At 46.5% G+C, this 19,471-nt stretch overlaps 1 protein-coding gene across 1 annotated transcript; it reads left to right on the forward strand.

Annotated features, from left to right (window-relative positions):
- The first annotated feature begins 6,571 nt into the window (after positions 1–6,571).
- Positions 6,572–11,199, forward strand: LOC119341116 (70 kDa peptidyl-prolyl isomerase). The gene is made up of 13 exons (XM_037613000.1): positions 6,572–6,898; positions 8,003–8,089; positions 8,578–8,838; positions 8,921–8,995; positions 9,088–9,168; positions 9,246–9,440; positions 9,555–9,644; positions 9,773–9,945; positions 10,035–10,157; positions 10,274–10,420; positions 10,507–10,634; positions 10,735–10,852; positions 10,926–11,199. The coding sequence occupies exons 1-13, from the start codon at positions 6,706–6,708 to the stop codon at positions 10,932–10,934; spliced, it is 1,680 nt and encodes a 559-aa protein (XP_037468897.1). The 5' UTR covers positions 6,572–6,705; the 3' UTR covers positions 10,935–11,199.
- Positions 11,200–19,471: the final 8,272 nt, after the last annotated feature.

Genomic DNA, 19,471 nt, shown 5'->3' on the forward strand with positions numbered 1-19,471 from the left:
CCAAAAATCATCCCCCAGGTCTCGGACGTCCGTGGTTCACCGGTCATCCGTCGCCTAACACGTCCACCAGTGCACGAACGTCCGACCACGGTCGGTCGTCCGATGATAGTGCGAGTCACATATATATTCTGGGGTCGGGCCAAACGGTTGCCCTATCCCCTCTTTTCCCAGTCGCTCGTTTGAGTCCACCGCCACGCCGCCTGGAGGGCCTCGCCGTCGCCTGCAGGGTGCTGCCTCGCCGCGCCCTCTCCTCCTCCTCGCCCCTCCTCCCGACCTGGTACTCCTCCCTTGTTGTGCTTCTTGGCTCTCTCTCTCTCTCTCTCGATTTCGTCACTCTTTCATGCAAACGGTTGTGATCCCCTTTCTCTCTTGGATAATCTCTCAGGTGAGGTTCGTCCCACGATGGTGAAAATCAAGCATACCGCTCACAAGGATGCCGGGGGTACCTCTGCCCGCGGTAATTATGTCCTTTTTTAAGTTTCCAATTTTCATCATCTCCGTCTCCATTCGGGTCTGGGGCTCACTATGGCTGTACATGTTCCTCTCCTCTTGATTTCAGCCTCCCGTCGTGGTGGTTTTGGTGACTCTCAGGAGGAGCTGAGTCCCCGCAAGCGTGCTGGAAAACGTCCCATGATCTCGGAGTCCTCCTCTTCCGAGGGTTCTGACTATGAAGAAGAGATGGAGGAGGAGGAGGAGCGTGGTGCGCGTGTGACATTTTTGTACCTCCCCCGCGGTTCTCGCCGGGCCTCTCACATGCCTGCTCCTCCTCCCGATCAGCCGCATGCCGATGGTCGCCACATACCTCTTGAGGCCCCTCAACTTCATGGGTGTATCCTCAAGGACTTCACCAAAGTGCCCAAGCCAGCATATCTTAAGTTTTGGCGTGATGTTGATCAATTTGAAGTGGTTCAAGATTCTCTGGATCAATGGTTTCGCACCAATGTTCATGCTGAAATCTACATCTCTGTTGTCCTCCCAAAGGATTTGTCTCTCCACCACTTCGTTGTCTTAGATTATATTCGGAAACATTCCGTGAAGTATCCGGGTGCCATTGAGCTCATTGAGTCATCTGGTCTTGCTGCTCCGTTTGCTTTTCAACATGATTTTAATCAGGCTGCAATCCATCAGTTTCATGCCACTTGCTTCTTTGCTCCTAACAAGACCGTCACCTGGATGACCTCTGACACCGAGCTCACTGCCACTTATGCTCAATTTATCGCTGCTCTTGGGTTTTTGGACACTGGATCAAGATCCATAAAGATGATCCAAATCATAGACCCAAAGGGGTTGAGGCATGTGGCTATCTCCTAAAGGGAATTGATGAACTAACTGAGGAGGAAAAGCTGAAGGATCTGAATCAAGTTTCTATTTGGAGATCTCCGTACTACGTCATCTATCAATGCATCATCTGCACCATCTATCCTAAGATGGGTGACAAAGGTTCTTGCAATAGTTATTGCATTGATCTCATGTCTCGTCTCTATGAGTCTCCCAAAGGCAAGATTAATGTTCCTCATTTCCTTTGGCATGAAATCCAACTTGCTTGCTTTTAGTATAAGCGTGTCTTTCCTCATGCTCCATTCATTCAGGCTCTTATTGAGAGTGTGGCTCCCTTCTCCCTTGTCCGCACCCATGTGCATGAGAAGTGGATTATTCCTCCTCACATGGACAATGATTTTGCTCCAAAAGGTTCCTCCAAGTCTGCTCCTGCTCATAGGTCTGCCGCTAGTTACCATCCTGCTCATGCCAGCTCGGTGCCCTTTGGGCGTTCTGCTCGCTTTATCGGCAAGGCTCACTTTGCCATGATGAAGGCCTTCTTCTTCAACTGCACACACAATCATGATGTTGTCTCTCGCTTGATCACTTCCAAGAATGCCTTGAAGTCTCGTCTCCATGACTCTGGGGCTACTGATGTGAGTGAGGATGAGCGCCTCCCAGCTGCTCCTCCTTCTGACTTTGGTTTTCCTTCGGGGCCTGAGTGGGCTGATTTCCTCGATTAAGCTGGTGCGAGTGGAGATCCAAAAGATGATGATGATGATGACCTGTGATTGTCTGAGGGTTCTCTTTGTCCCTTTTTAGGTAGTTGTTGCCAAGGGGGAGAACTAGTTCTAGCTTTCTATTCATGTTGCTCTTATGTTGAACCATTTACCTTGAGTGGGTGTATGACTTTATATCTATGCCTTATGATGTGATGTTAAACTTATTGAACCTCTATGTTCTATGAATGTTGAGATATTATGATATTATGCGGTTGTGCTTATATGATGATGGTTTTATTTGGTTCTTGTGATATGTTGCTCATATATTCTAGATTGGTTGTCTCTGTGAGGGAGAGCTCTCCATATAATGTTGCAATAATTATGGTTGAGAGGGGGAGCTCTTCAATAAATGTGTCTTAAAGCATAGAGCAACTTGATTTCTGTTGTGCTATGAGTATATTGTCATTAACTACCAAAAAGGGGGAGATTGGAAGTGCAATCATGCCCTAAATATTTTTTTGATGTTGATGACAATATACTCATAGGGGACTAACAAAGTTTGTCAAGTATATCTCAGGTTTTAGTCCCCTCGGAATCAATTATGTGTGTGGATTATGACTTCGGAAATGTTTAACCTCATCAAGAACGAAGAAACAAGACTATCTTTACGTTTATTCTTGAGTATAGGATCCCACACTATTAAGAGGGGAACATGGGTTATTGCTAAAGTCTTGCTCAAACAACTTCTTCAAAGTCAGTGTCTGATCTTCATCTCTGTCAGACGACCGGTACTCACCTGACGTCCGACCACTTCCATATAGAGACAAAACATCGGTCGTCCGGTGTGCACCAGACGTCCGGCAAATCCGATCCAGAACCAAAACATCGGCCGTCTGGTCCATGTCGGACGTCCGTTGTCTGCAGAGCCCTCGGTCGTCCGGTACTTTCTCCATAGAGCCTAAACATCGGTCGTCCGGATCCTCCAGTCGTCCGGTACCCACTAGACCGTGCCAAACCATCGGACGTCCGATCCTTGTCAGACGTCCGGTGTCTATCATGCCCTCGGTCGTCCGCTATGCATCGGACGTCCGACGCTTCTGTGCTATTTTGGGATCCAACACTTATTGAGGCATACTATAAATATCTCTCTCCTATCCCGTGAGAGGGTTGACCATTCACTTCAAGCATCGTCAAGAACACATCTTCACTCTCTCTCTTGCACTCTCCAACACCAAATTTTAGATCCCTAAGGGATTTGAGAGCATTTGAGAGAAGTTGTCCACCCAAGTGATAGATCCACTCCTTCCGCTTCTTTGCACCAAAGGAATCCGTGATTTGAGCAAGTCTTGAGCTTTTCCCCATCGTTCTTGTTACTCTTGGAGGTTGGAGACTCCTAGGCGGTTGGAGTCATTCGGAGAGGAATCGTTCTTTGTGATTACCCCCAGAAAGTTTCTGAGGGTTTGGAGGCCACCCCAAGGTCTACCACTAGTGGTTGAGAAACGCCTTCGTGGTGTTGTCTTAAAGGGAGAATAGGGTGAGCCTTCATGGCGTTGGTGTGCCTTCGTGGTAACACCCACCTTTCTAACGGTGACGTAGCTTCCCTCCAAGGAAGTGAACATCGGCATACATCCTCGTCTCTCGGAGTTGCGATTATCCCTAACCCCAACTCCCTACTTGTGGTTACTTGTCTCTTAGTCTTTACTTATATCATATTGTGTTTGCTTACTCTCATAGAGTTACTTGTTTACCTTGCTTAGCTCATAGCTTCACACTTGCAATTGTTAGGCTCAACTTCATATTCCGCATTATTGCGTAAAATTGCTAAGTAACAATTAAATTTTGTAATTGTACCTATTCACTCCCCCCCTCTAGGTCCATATCGATCCTTTGAAGGCCAAGCAAGATATCAAGAGAATCTTCCCGGTCTCGGATATTGACTATAACACCATTCATTTGGGCCATCCTCTCATCCTTCCTGCAAAAGACAGACCCACAACTTACAAGTTTGTTTATGATAAATTCAAATATAGGTTAAGTTCTTACAAAGCCAACATGCTTTCACATGCTGCTAGACCAACACTTTTCAAATCTGTTTTCTTGTCTATCCCTATCTACTATATGTCCAGTGTCCTCTTTTAAAAAAATATAGCAAAACTCATGACCATTATAAGAAACTTTTTGTGGACAGTTGTGAAGGAAGATCAAGTTGCAAGAAGTCTTTGTCTTAGAGCTTGGGTTGATATTTGTATCCGAAAAACAAATTGATGGCTTGGGAGTTAGAAATTTGCAAGCTATTAATCAAGGACTAATCCTTTTGGTGTCTTGGAGGTTAGCAAAGGAACCCCAAAGCCATCTTGCCCTCATCCTCAAGGCGAAGTACCATAGTGACACATCCATTTGGAGAGCTAAGGCAAATATACCAAAATATGCATTTTGGACATCAGTTCTCAAGGTGAGACCTCTTCTGACTTCGACCTCATTTTACCAAATTGTTGACGGCAGTAGCTCCATTTGGAGTTCCCCTTGGTTCTCTCAATGGCAAAGTATTTATGATAATTTGACTATTCAACAATCTCCTTTTGTTTATCCTGCTACGGTTTAGGACCTTTGGACTCCGAACCAGAAAACTTGGAGCGTAGATTTAATCAACTCTTTGTTCACTTCACATACTGCCAATGCTATTCTACAAACTCCAATTATTAATTCTTCGGGGCAGGATGTGCTTGTTTGGAAACTAACTCCTGCAGGTGATTGCTCTTCAAAAAGTGCTTACAAACATTGTTTCAATAATCTTGCTCTACCGGCTAACCAGATACCAAAAATAGTTCCCCAGTAGATTGTTGCTCTTCTTAATCAGGTATGACAAGGAAAACAGATGGTGCCAAGAGTTCAAACTTTTGCTTGGAGGCTTCTTCGCCGAGCACTTCCCGCTGGTAAATGAGCAAGTAATTTCTCCAAACATATTGTAGAAGAATGTGTTAGATGTGGTATTTTAGAAGATGAAATGCACATGTTTTTTCTGTGCCGTTTCTCTAAAGCTGCATGGTTCTCCTCTCCTTTGTTCATCGAATAGAGGTTATTGCAACAAATCATCATTCAATTCCTCAAATAATTCAGGCTTTGCTCACTTTGGCTCATCCCATATCAACGTCGCTAGTTTATACACTTTTTTGTGGTCTATTTGGAAGACAAGGTGCTCTATTTGGTAGAAATTTTTGCAAACCATCACATGTGTTCTCTGTAGCTAATGCAATCATGCAGGGCTCGAAGCTTGAAGATATGTTGACTCCTCACGAACATCGCTCCACTCGCTCGGTAGACCAACAGGTGGTGCCACAATGGGATATTTTTCTGCTTGCGGGCAATGCCATCTTCTGTGACGTGGCTTGAAAAAACGAAGGAAATGTCCAATCATCTCCAGCGGGCATTGGCTTCATCACCCAAACTAGAGGCAATCAATATTGCCAACAACTGCATGTCTCTACTTTGTCTCCACCAACATCGCCTCCCCTCCAGGCTGAAGCATTTGGATTGCATCTTGCTGCCATGCTAGCTGAAGCACTTCATTTACAAGAACCATATTTCTACACGGATAGCTTTGCCTTGGCATCGGCGGCAAAGGCGACATTCATCTTCAAGGATGCATGCCATTCGGTCGTCCCCAACTTTCCATTCCAGCGGGACCAATCATGTCAACAGGCGCTGTAATATTAAGGCTCACCATTAGGCAAAGCTAACTCTCAAAATTCAGAATAGGCCTCTAACTGTTAGGTGTCTTTCTTCAGTCACAGGTCCCTTGGTAGGGATGTTATTTTTCATGTCTAAGTGTGAGTCCATTTACACTCCTCTATGTAAAATGTTGCTAATGGAATAAAAATCTTGTTATGCTAAAAAAGAGGGATTTGAGCTCATATTATGGAAAGAAGAAAAAAAAGATAATGCATATAAACTTGTCTCGCCTGCAGATTTTGGGGTTAGTTCCACCTTTAACATTGCAGATTTGAAGCCTTATTTGGGTGAGGAAGATGAGGAGGCATTATTTTCATTCGTGGACGTGCCTTCCTCTTTGCCCCCTGCTGTCACTAACATTTTGCAGGAGTTTGCTGACGTCTTTCTACAAGACGTGCCATCAGGATTACCACCACTGCCTTTCTCTCCTCCCTGCGGACCGCCCCACCTTCCGTCCATCGCCAGGGACAGCCCATATCGCTGCCAACCACCACCTCCCCGTCCCGCCCCTTCCTCCTTGGTGCCCCTTCGCCCCCGCGTCCTCCACAACATATAAAGTATTTATATGAATTTGGTAAATCTTATAACCCAAAGGTCTTTCTAAAAGGTCCTTTGAATTCAATTTTCTCCAAACTTCATAAAAAATCCTACAATATGGAGAGGCTCCGAAAAACAAGCTTTAAACGCATGGCCTGTACGTGGGGATTTGAATTTGATGAAATGTAACCACGTGATCACACTCAAGAGGGAGGATTACGAATTTACGATGCTACCCACCAAATCTGGAAGCAGCTGCTGCCGTTCACTTTCCATTTCTAATTTCCCCCGGAACACTCTAGAAGCCCAATTTGGTTCTCTTCTTTAAACCCTGACCCTCATCATCTCACCCTCGTGCTTTCTCTTTCTCTCGCTCTCGAACCTTCCGAAGTCCAAACCCTAGCGAGCTCCCTTCCTCCTCCCCCAAGACACAAACCTCAGATCTCACTCATCCCACGCCATGGACGACGACTTCGACATCCCCGCGGGCGACGACATGATGATGGGAGACGGGATGGGTGACTTCGGCGGCGCCGAAGGGCCGGGGATGAAGGTGGGCGAGGAGAAGGAGATTGGGAAGCAGGGGCTTAAGAAGAAGCTGCTCAAGGAGGGCGAAGGGTGGGACACACCCGAGGTCGGCGACGAGGTCGAAGGTATCCGCACTACTACTGCTACTGTTTTCCTCCCAAATCGCAGATGGCATGTCGCAGCTTGATCCAGCCCTTGCCCCGCTTTAGGATTCAGATGGAGTGTTGTGAGGTGCGGAGCTACTGGCTCTAACGCTGTAGCCTGTGAATTTTGAATGTTGCTGCGATGCTGTGATGCGTGGGATGCGGAGTTAGTGAGGTGCTTTTTGGTGGGATGCGGAGTTAGTGGTGAAACTAGGAGAAAATTGCATATGACTTCTCTCATGCTGTCATCTGTGAAGTTCGAATCATTTCTGTGACACGGTCTGTGAAGTTTTGAAATTACCAAGATGTTTTATTGTGGGATGCGTAGTTAGTGCCTTAGTGGTGAAACTAGGAGTAAATTGCAGACGGCTTCGCTCATGCTGTCACCTGTGAATTTTGAATCGTTTTTGTGACATTTGTCTGAAGTTTCAATCATTTATGTAGCATTATGCTAGTTTGGTCCTTGAGGTGTTCAAGCATCGTTTGTTGTTGCTAGCTCTACCACATGGTTATGACCTGCTGCGGAAAGCGTATGGCGCTTGAATAATGAGACAATGAGAGTTTTTTTAATGAGAGTGCTCATTAGGGGGATTTATTGTTGTTGCTGTTGCTGCTGTGTTACTTATTGTTCCATGCCTAAACAGATTATGTATACTAGCAAATTGACAGTGCGTTATGATGGATCCAAAATAGACTGGTACATGCTCACAAGCTTGAAAAAAAACATACTATTTTTGGTATATATCACTAAAAATATGTTAGGTTTCACCAAAATCTATCCCCCTTACTTCTTTGGACGAGGTGGGGGAGGGATGGGGCTGATCTGGGGATACAGAGGGGTTTTCTGCAAATGTGTAGCAGAGGGGCAGGGATCTTTTTCAAAATTACCACAAGTTAAGTATGCATTGGATGCAAGACCGGATGGTCAAAAAGGACCGATGACAGAAACACCATCATTACCTACTGAGTTTTATATGAGTGTATTTATATCTATGTATTTATAGGAGTGTATAAACTGCTTCATCCTGTTGGCGAGGATTTGGATAGGTAAATTTTGGCTGATGTACCATTGTGTTGATATTTCAGTCCATTACACTGGCACCCTCCTTGATGGTAAAAAGTTCGACTCCAGCCGTGATCGTGATGACACTTTCAAGTTCAAGTTGGGACAAGGTTCATTTCTTCCTCCCTTTATTTGTATTATACATACATGTTTGATTGTGAACAGTGTGCTGCACATGTTTACCTTTGGCTAGTGCGGTACATAACAGAATTATGGTGTTTCTTGTAGTTGGTTAAATTGGGTAATTATTAAAAGATCCTTCATTTGTCAGGCAAGTTTGTTTTGGGCCTTTAATGTGCTTGTGTGCTAAACAACTTCCCGCGAGCATTTGAGCTTTGGTAATGCTCACCATTCATGAAAAATAAGTGGACTGTAGTTGCTTGACAAAAGTTGCTGATGACCAACTAAATGCTAGTTCAGCAAATTTCGGTGCCAATGGGGAGTAATCTTGTTCTGTCTTTAGTTTGGTCATGCTCATCATTTATTATAACAAGTTAATCGCCGCAAGTTTGTTTCTATATGCTCCATGATGTTGGGATTGCACATTCTAGTGTGTGTTCGTTACTCAGTTGCTACTTTGTTGCCAACTTATCTCCAGGTCAAGTAATAAAGGGATGGGATCAAGGCATCAAGACCATGAAGAAAGGGGAAAATGCTCTTTTCACCATTCCTCCTGAATTGGCTTATGGCGAATCTGGTTCACCTCCAACTATTCCGGCCAATGCCACGCTGCAGTTCGATGTTGAGCTGCTTTCTTGGACCAGTGTCAGGGACATTGCAAAAGATGGTGGCATATTCAAGAAGATATTGAAGGAGGGAGATAAATGGGAGAACCCAAAGGATCCTGATGAAGTATTTGGTAATTTGCTAATTGAATCAGCTTCCTATCACATCTATTATTCCCCATCTTATTTCTGTAACTGACCTTTCTTGTGCTGTAGTGAAATATGAGGCTCGGCTTGAGGATGGTACTGTTGTGTCCAAGTCTGAGGGGGTTGAATTTACTGTTAAAGATGGTGATACTCTCTCTCTCTCTCTCTCTCTCTCTCTCTCTCTCTCTTGTTGTGCTCAGTCCACTTCTTGCTAACAAATTGGAATCTGATTTCAGGACACCTCTGCCCTGCACTGGCCAAAGCTGTTAAAACCATGAAAAAAGGAGAGAAGGTGCTCCTCGCGGTCAAGCCACAGTGTAAGCCTATTTGACGCTACCTTCATTTGCATTGTTTCCCTTTTTCTGGGCAGGTTCTTGAACTTTTGCAATGGCAGATGGATTTGGTGAGATGGGTAGACCAGCAGCTGGTGAGGGAGGTGCTGTGCCACCAAATGCCAGCCTTGTTATTGACCTTGAGCTGGTTTCATGGAAGACTGTCACAGAAATAGGGGATGATAAGAAGATCCTCAAAAAAGTTCTCAAGGAGGGCGAAGGATATGAACGTCCCAATGAGGGTGCAGTTGTTACAGGTATATGAGCTTAACCATGATGGTTATTGTATTAACTACACGCTGCACTGCGTTTGAGTATGAACTAATTGTTCTGTAATAAGTTATAACTGAATTGTATCTTGTCATTGACAGTCAAAATAACTGGAAAACTTCAAGATGGGACAGTATTCTTGAAGAAGGGGCATGATGAACAAGAGCCATTTGAATTTAAGACTGATGAAGGTGCCTTTTCTCTTTGCTTTTGTATGTGCATGTTTTGGCCACATCAAGTAATCTCCATTGAACTCCACTGTTACACTGTGATGTGTGAATAATATGTTTGTTCCTTTTGATTTATACTCTATTTCCAGAGGCGGTTATTGAGGGTCTTGATCGTGCTGTGCTAAACATGAAGAAGGGCGAGGTTGCTCTTGTCACTATTCCTCCTGAATATGCTTATGGCTCAACGGAGTCGAAGCAGGATGCTATAGTTCCACCTAACAGTACTGTGATTTACGAAGTGGAGCTTGTATCATTTGTAAAGGTGTGCTTCTCTTTGAAATGTTAATGTGCATTCTTCTGATTGAACATTCTGTGTACAGCCAAAATTATGAGCATCTTTTTGATATATAGGATAAGGAGTCATGGGACTTGAACAACTCAGAGAAGATTGAGGCAGCTGGAACCAAGAAAGAAGAGGGGAATGCCTTGTTCAAGTCAGGCAAATATGCCAGAGCTTCCAAGCGTTATGAGAAGGTCTGACGTCTTCCTTTTGTTTTACATATGTAAAACATATCCTTTGTGTTCTCATTTATCTTTGCTCGACTTCTCTATGGTGCCTGATTGACCATCTGAAATCCATTTACTCCCAGGCTGCAAAGTTCATTGAGTATGACACTTCGTTCAGTGAGGATGAGAAAAAGCAATCCAAGCAACTGAAGATCACCTGCAACTTAAACAATGCTGCCTGCAAGTTGAAGCTGAAAGACTATAAGCAAGCTGAAAAGCTTTGCACCAAGGTACATTTATCACTGATGATGATCTTGCAATAGTGTATTTTTAGTATTCATAACAAACCAAGGCAACATCTGGCTTTTCTTGACAGGTTCTGGAACTGGACAGCCGAAATGTTAAGGCTTTGTACAGAAGGGCTCAAGCTTACACTCAGCTTGCGGACCTAGAGTTAGCAGAGGTCGACATTAAGAAGGCATTGGAAATAGATCCTGAAAACAGGCAAGTTCCACAGAAGGGTCTATTATCTAAACCTCAATCTGATACCTACAAGGTTACACCATGTTGATTTGATTTTTGACGAAGTCACTGCTACTGACAGGGATGTGAAGTTGACATACAAGACTCTGAAGGAAAAGATCAAGGAAATCAACAAGAAGGATGCCAAATTCTACAGCAATATGTTCTCTAAGATGACCAAGCCTTCAGCAGAAGAAAGCGTAAGCACATCTGCATCTCACTGTTTAATTTCGTGTCCACGCAGCAGAATCTAATTGGTTTCCCCAATCACAGAAAGCTTGAACTGGAGCAGTACCCAAAGGAAGGATAGGAGTCCCGGAGTGCGCTCACGGAAGGGCCAGCTTGTCTGCTCAGCTCTATGGGCTGGTTAGACCACACATGTGCTTGGAGTTGCTAAAAACTAGAGAAATTTCAGTTTTGAGGTTGCCAGGCAATATTTTTTCTTGTCAAGAACAATGCATGTTTAGACCTTTGCATATTATAGTGTGTGCTTTCCGGGAAATAGATGGTCCTGCCTTAAGAATCTGTGTTGTGGTTTCGCTGCTCATTCGTTCGAGTGTCTCATTTCAGAGTTAACCTGAAGTGTGTCGACGCTCCTTCTGCAAAGTATTTCGCCACTTACACTTGCGATTGGGGAACCACACAAGTATAAAAACAATTGTTTGGTAGGCAGGGGTTTCCCTATATTGAGATAGCAGTTAGGAGTAGATTAGTCATTTGCAAGGAAGGTACAACTAAATTATGCAAAGCAACAAAATAGCCTTAGTGAATGCTCATAGTTGGGGCATGTTTGGCAGCCCTCTGCTCACTTCTCAACTCCTGCTACTCCCTTTGTTTCAAAATAGATGACCCAACTTTATACTTAGATGCGGAGCGCGCGGAGCGTCATTTCGGTCGCTCCGAGAAAATGACCTACTGGCCGCTCCGCTCCGCTTCGAAGAAAGCGTGAAGCTAACGCGTTCAGTGTGGTGCCACACCGGCTACTCAGGAGCGGTGTTGCGGAGTCGAGGGCTAGTTTGAGCGTCGCATTTAACCCATTCAAAAAAAACTATCCCATCCAGGAGGTGTTAATTGAAGCTAGTTCTTCTAGTGCATTTATTGCCAATCTAACCCTATCATTCAAACATCTCTTTGGCTAGAGTTTCATGAGCTAAAAATTAACCCATTCAAAAAAACTATCCCACCCAGGAGGTATTAATTGGAGCTAGTTCTTCTAGTGCATTATTGCCAATCTAACTCTGTCATCCAAACATCTCTTTGGCTAGAGTTTCATGAGCTAAAAATTAACTCTAACCTCTAGCTAAGTTAGAGTATTCATAGTCAAGAGCGAGCAGATTGACCAAATAAATGATGCAAATAAATGATGCAGGATGTACCGGGGATGGTGAGAAGCAGTAAGGTGCAGAATGCAGGACTCAGCACACCAAATTGAGCTGGCACACTAAAGAAATGTACTTGTACAATTTCACTAGAATGGTCGGACATTCTACAGACAATGATTGAGATTAGATGGATGAGACAGACAGACATGTCACTACTGCTGACATAATGGTTCTTTAGAGCATCTCCACTCGCCTCCCTTCCCCCAACAGGCTCCTTAGGGCGCATTTTTTAACACCGGCGGCGAAAAATCAGCCTAGTCAGGCCCACAGGTCCTTGTTTATCGCCTGTTTGAGTCGAAATAATAGCCGGCGAACCTGAGCCGAACCAGCCGCCTGTGGGCGCCGGTCGAAGTGAAAAGGCGCGTAAGCCTTTTCCCGCCCCCTTCCCTCCATTTCCACATTGCTTCCCCCCTCCTGCCCCGTCATCTCCTCCCGCCCCGCCATTCGGCCACCATATGCCGCCGAAGAAGTATTCGGGCCCTCGCCCCGTTGCCACTGTCGATTCCACCCAGCCGAAACAGAGGACGTTGAGGGCGCCGCAGGCAAAACCACCGGGCGTGTCCAACGCCGAGTGGAGGGCGGAGGTTCAGCGCCGGGAGGCTGTCACCACCGACCGGCGAAACAGGCTCAACGCCAAGAAGGCCAAGGCGGCGGCGGCGGTGGAGCAGGCAGAGGCGTCTCGCGCGGGGATGATGAATCCGCCCGGCCACGGCCCGCAAGCTACGTGGGGGAGTCAATGCGTCGCCGGCCAACTTCTCGCCGCCACCGCCGCCCTGGGGGTACGCACCCTCGCCTAGCTACTCCGATGGTGACACGCATGGTCGATTCAACCCCAACATCACGTTTCCACATGGCGCGCCGCCGCGTGCCTCACCCTCTGGTCTGAACCCCGACCAACGCACTCTGATGCAGAGCATCCTACGGTCATCATCATGTCAAGAGTCCGTTTGGCAAGTGACACGTGCGACCTCTACTTCTCATACATAAAGGTGAATATTCTCCTTTACACGTGTTCACTTGACCCCTTCAAGGATGGTATACTACTTAACACTCCACTCGTGTGCATACATAGGTATTATCAGAACGCTACGGACAACGAGGAGGAGTGCAAGCGCTAAGGAACAACTACACCATCCGCGAGGGAAGCGTGGAAGAGAAGACGGAAGAAACGGAGCTGCTACATGCTACAGCCACCGGACGACCGGACTACGCCGGACGTCCGACACCTGGAACTCCAGCCAGCCCAACAGTCCAGCCGACGAGATCTACAACGACCGGACGACCGACCGAGATCGGACGTCCGATACCTCCCAGGCTGTTGGGGATATAACTACTGAGTGTAAACCGCCGGGGAGGGGCCGGTTTACGCTCATCGATATTGAAGCTCATGAAGACAAGGAGTATGACGCTCTACCATTGAAGCTTAGAGGCCCAGGGCCCAAAGGCGGTTTAGAGCCCATAAACATAAACCGGCATGAGCTGTGTAAACTTGTGTTGTAAGTTAGGAAAGGTAGAAGCCGAGCCGGACACGTGTATGACCTGGCCTCGGTATTCTGTAAACCGCCGGGCGTCAACCTGTGTATATAAAGGGACGATCCGACGGCGGTTCAGGGACAAGAAACAACAGCTCGAGAGATAGGTAAAGCGGATTCGCTCCTTGCTCATCGAGACCCCATCAATTCCACCACAACTGGATCATAGGCTTTTACCTTCACCGCAAGGGGCTGAACCAGTATAAACTCCCCATGTCCTTTGCCCGGTTTAACCCCTTTTTGCTAATCTCGTTGCGATGCTCCACGACTAAGTCCTCTTGCTAGGACATATGACGTGTTAATTCCACGACAGTTGGCGCCCACCGTTGGGCTATCGCACGATGGTTTCGAGTTCTTAAAGGGCAACTTTGAAGGACTCAAGGGATACGCGGTTGGCTGGATGACCAAGAGTCGTTGCGGCAAGCTCTACATCGACGACGCAGGATGGGCCCCCGAGGCCGTCTCAATTGAGTACGGGTACCGGGTCCCCTTTGGTGGAATTCACGTTTATATCGGCAAGATCGGCGAACCGGGCCCTGAGCCGGACATCTCCTCTGACCTCGTCGAAATGGCTCAGTGTGCGAATCCTGCCCAGGTTCAGCCTGCCATGAAGCGTGCGTTCGTAGGATTCATCCATGGTGCGGGATCTGAACCGGTGTCTGACGGTGAGACGGCCATCTACTCAAATGGCGAATCATCCACTAGCGAAACCGAGTCGCTGTACCAATTGCAAGATGACCGGATCGGGGGCTGTTTCGATGGCGACAGTATTCTAGACCCCTTTGAACCGCCGAACTGGGTTGCAATCTTCATGACCGGTACAAAACCCACGTTGCAATCTTCATCTGCAGCAGCAATGATTTCCGGGATCAGCAGCCGGGGCAGGAGGCCCTGCGCGCCTGCCGGCTCAAGTTCTTTCCGGTTTGTTGGATGCTTTGACGACATTGCTGACTGCGACAGTTACCCTGGAGACTCAGGATCAACATAATGCGGAGGTTACAAAGCTGAGGGATCAGATAACTTAGGCCAAGGAGGACTTGGCGGCTGAGGAAGCCAGGATGACTAAAGAACGGGCCGCTTTAGACGCCCAGTCATAGCAGATCCAGGCGCAGAATTACAGGCTTATGTTGGATCAGAACGCGTCAAATGAAGTGCTGAGGAGGAGGCACCGATCTCGTCTGCCGCCGGTTTACGAGGGAATGAATCTCTTCAATACGCCGGGGGCCGGGCCAAGTGATCCGGCAGCTGTGAACCGGACTGAGGCGCCTGGGACCGGAGCTCCGGGTCAGCCACGGGTGATGGACCCGCCTCGACGGACGGATAACCCGCCGCAATACGTACCAACGCCGCCAGGTCACATCTCTAGCCCTTTGGATAACATGATCGTTGCAGCGTCTCGTTTGGCAGCTATTCCGATGGAGGGCGAGTCACTAGCGGCGGTTGAAACGCGACGGGCCAGGGATCTTCTTCAAACTGCCATGGTGCAACAGCAGGCTTATTCATATAGTCGGGACAGGATACATTCAACCCCCCGTCCGAGAAAGAGTTACAGCAGGCACATTGCCGAACCGGCTATGTCAAGCAGTGCGCGGCACCGTGACGCCCCTAGAGGGCCTAATCCGGCGCGCGGTGGTATGAATGCTCAGGATGGGGTAAACAGTGGCAGAGCACGACGAGAGGCAAAGTTAGCGGCGCAGTTGGCGGCACAATACCCGAATCATCACCCGCTCCGGTTCAACCAGCGGCATCAGTTGAACGTGGATTAGCTTTTAGCTCTTGGGGAGTGCCGTTGTCACGCCCAATATGCGACCCTATCCAAAAGGAACTCGAAGGTCCCACCAAGGATAGACCCGCATATTGAAACGCTTTTGCAAGGTGGATATCATTACATCAACATTACATAATAGATGGGGATACATCCAATACATACAATGTCACATGAATACAACAATACAACATACAAGAACAACATCCGACTACGGATGAATCATAAACAGAAACTCAAACAATATCCACCCTGCTAGCCCAGGCTGCCGACCTGGAACCTATCCCCTGATCGAAGAAGAAGCAGAAGAAGAAACTCCAAAACAAACAAGCATCGCTCTCGCGTCATGATCATCGCATAATCTGTACCTGCAACTGTTGTTGTAGTAATCTGTGAGCCACAAGGACTCAGCAATCCCATTACCATGGGTATCAAGACTAGCAAAGCTTAATGGGTAAGGAAGGGGTAAAGTGGTGAGGTTGCATCAACGACTAAGCATGATATGGTGGCTAACATACGCAAATGAGAGCGAGAAGAGAAACAAAGGAACGGTCGTGAAGCTAGCAATGATCAAGAGGTGATCCTGAACACCTACTTACGTCAAACATAACCCAGAAACCATGTTCACTTCCCGGACTCCGCCGAGAAGAGACCATCACGGCTACACACACAGTTGATGCATTTTAATTCGGATCTGGTGTCAAGTTATCTACAACCGGACATTAACAAATTCCCATCTGCCACATAACCGCGGGCACGGCTCTCGAAAGTTTATACCCTGCAGGGGTGTCCCAACTTAGCCCATGACAAGCTCTCGCGATCAACGAAGGAATAGACCTTCTCCCAGGAAGACCCGATCAGTCTCGAAATCCCGGTTTACAAGACATTTCGACAATGGTAAAACAAGACCAGCAAAGCCGCCCGATGCGCCGACAATCCCGATAGGAGCTGCACATATCTCGTTCTCAGGGCAACACCGGATAAGCTAAGCGTACAGGTACCGACGTAACCCAAGTTGCCAAGGGATGGTCCCGCACGGTGCTCTAGTTTGGACCAACACTTAGACAAGCATTGGCCCGGGGGGCTATAATAAAGATGACCCTCGAGAGAGCGACTCCCAAGGGAAAAAGTAGGTGGTGGTGAGGCAAATGGTAAAACCAAGGTTGGGCCTTGCTGGACAAGTTTTATTCAAAGCGAACTGTCAGGGGGGTCCCATAAATCACCCGACCGCGTTAGGAACACAAAATTCGGGAACATAACACCGGTATGACAGAAACTAGGGCGGCAAGAGTGGAACAAAACACCAGGCATAAGGCCGAGCCTTCCACCCTTTACCAAATATATAGATGCATTAATAATATAAGAGATATTGTGATATCCCAACATAACCCTGTCCACCATGGAGAAATCTTCAACTTCACCTGCAACTAGCAACGCTATAAGAGAGGCTGAGCAAAAGCGGTAACATAGCCAAATAGTGGTTTGCATAGGAAAGGTGTCAAGGGTTAGAGGTTCATGGCAATATGGGATGGCTTGATGAACAAGTGATAGGTAGCACAACATAGTGATAGAACGAAGCAACTAGCATAGCAATGATAGTAGTGAGATCCAGGGTAGCGGTCATCTTGCCTGAAATCCCGCAAGGAAGAAGAACGAGTCCATGAAGAAGATGAAGCCACGAAGACGAACCAAGCGTAGACGAACGCATCCTCACGATCGCAACGAAATAGGAACTATCGAGAAGAAGCACACAACATGGTAAACACACCACACATGAACAAGGCATGATGCACAACAAGCATGATGCATGACCAAGCTACATGAAGCTACTCATGACAAGAGATGATGCAAACAAGAACAACACATCAAGGCAAGTTTAAATGAGGCCGGGAACAACATATAACAATTCCGGTAAGTCCTCATATGCATATTTCGAAATTGGTCCAGAACTGAATAAACCTTATGTTCAAGTTGTTAAACAGCAAGTTAAAGGGCACCAAGAGGATCTACACGAAATTCTAGCCAAGTTACATATAAAGTTCATTAGATTCGGAGCTACGGCCTAGAAGATATGAGCAAAACAAGTTAAACATGGCATTGATGCAAAATGCATACAAACATCAAGCAAACCCACCAAAACAAGGATGCAACATGATAATATGATGCTACATACAAAATCAAGCAAGTTTCATATAGAGCACACTCAAAACGGAGCAACGGTGTAACACACACACACACTCTATACAAGTCATAACAACAATCTGTCCATAACAGCAACTAGGCATCTTACAAGCATCAAAATAACAAGCTACAACACCCAAACATAATAACCAAAGGCATGGTCATGAAGTACAGGTAAAGCACAATAAAACATGGACACTAAGCTATCGCTAGAAAAGACTAGAACATGCTCAAAATGATATGGGAAGATTGCAAATAATAACAGTTTCAGACTTTAGCAGAAATAACATCAGGTTGCAATGTTTAGAGCTATCAAACAACATGTTACAGGAAGCTATCATAGCAAACAAAGGCATGGCATGAATCTACTAATTGCATAGATCAAAAGACCCTTACTGACCATGAGCCAAAAAGGATCATAAGATAAGATGGCACCCATGTAAACATGGCAAGTTATAATACAGATTCAAACATGACAGGAACAATAATAAGTAGGCATGTTGGTGAGCCTGAACCACTCACCACAGAGCAATACATGGCATGAAAAGGCAACCAACAGTAAGAAGACATGTTTATGAAGCTAAGCATGGCAAGAGAAAGGTCATAGGGTGCATGTAACACTAGCAAAACACATGGGAACTAGTGAACTTAATGTAAACAGGCTGACAGCAACATTATGAAGCAAATTTGGAGCAAAATATGAGCAATCTACAGCAAGCTATAAATGCAACCAGGGGCATGGATGGATAGGGCATAACATGTAGATCAAAACATGTTTATAGAACATCTCCAGATTATGCATAGAATGATTAGTAGCAACATGTTTATATAGCAACAAAATATAACAGAATCTGTCTAGCAAAACAACAACATCATGTACACTACTTAACAAGCTCGATTCACTCACCACAAGTCATTGCATGACAATATAATCATAGCATCATCAAGAAGGCATGTTTATGAAACAAACCAAGTCAAGAACAAGTCCATAGCATGCAAGGATCAACTATAGCAACCTTGGCCAAATTGAATAACATGTAAACAATCTGCCAGGAAACATTTTGAAGCAAAAGTAGAGCACTCAAATGGCATGCTAGACTACTCCATAATTGCAAACAAGGGCATGAATAGATAGACAATAACCATATGTTCAAAACACACTTACTTAAGTATCTCTAAATATGCATGGATCTCTGTGTAGCATCAAGTTTACATGGCATCAAAATAACAGCAGAACAGGGACTAAAATCAGCAATATCACGAAGCCTAGTTTGCATGCTTGTGCTAGTCACCACATTGATCATAAAAATACATGGCATGCACCCCTGGAAAGATGGCATGGCATAGATCAAAACACATGAAGACATCAACCTCATAGGATGCACACATCAATCATGGCAAAAATGACAAATGAGCAAGTTATAACAGTTTCAGCAGATTAACATCAACATGCACTCTTCCAACAGCATTTCGGGCATCAAGATAAGCTCAAATGAAAATGATGCAATGGAATGAAATGAAGTACTCGTCGAGGCGAACAATTTGATATATTACACGCACAAAACGAAGCTACGGATGCAGAGATACAGCATGATGAACATGGCATGATAATATAAAACAAATCGGGGACTTAGTGGAATCTGGAGGTCAACCTGCACGGAAATCGAGGCACGTCGTGAGCTCGCCGGAGTTGGACGCCGGAGAGGAGGGAGACGAAGGCCGGGGAGGCTCGGGGACGCCGGATCCGGCCGGTCCTTCGCCGGATCTGGCCGGAGACGGGGCCGGCGGCGAGGCACGAGGCGGCGGAGGGAGAGGCGCGCCCGGACGGGGTTGAAGCGCGGCGGCGGGGAGGACCTGCTCCGGCGACGGGCGGAGGCGCCGGCCGGGCAGAGGGCGCGGGCGGAGCCGGGGAAGGACGGCGGCGGCGGTACCGCGGGCGGGGCGGCGACGGGGCGCCGG

The sequence above is a fragment of the Triticum dicoccoides genome, chromosome 7B (genome assembly GCF_002162155.2).
Source record: "Triticum dicoccoides isolate Atlit2015 ecotype Zavitan chromosome 7B, WEW_v2.0, whole genome shotgun sequence".
Taxonomy (NCBI): Eukaryota; Viridiplantae; Streptophyta; class Magnoliopsida; order Poales; family Poaceae; genus Triticum; species Triticum dicoccoides.

Bases quoted from the DNA above. Each gene is read 5' to 3' on its own strand.
- LOC119341116 (XM_037613000.1), top strand. From the start codon at position 6,706: ATGGACGACGACTTCGACATCCCCGCGGGCGACGACATGATGATGGGA. The intron at 6,899-8,002 runs GTATCCGCACTA...TTGATATTTCAG, and splicing joins GGTCGGCGACGAGGTCGAAG to TCCATTACACTGGCACCCTC. The intron at 9,645-9,772 runs GTGCCTTTTCTC...CTCTATTTCCAG, and splicing joins TGAATTTAAGACTGATGAAG to AGGCGGTTATTGAGGGTCTT.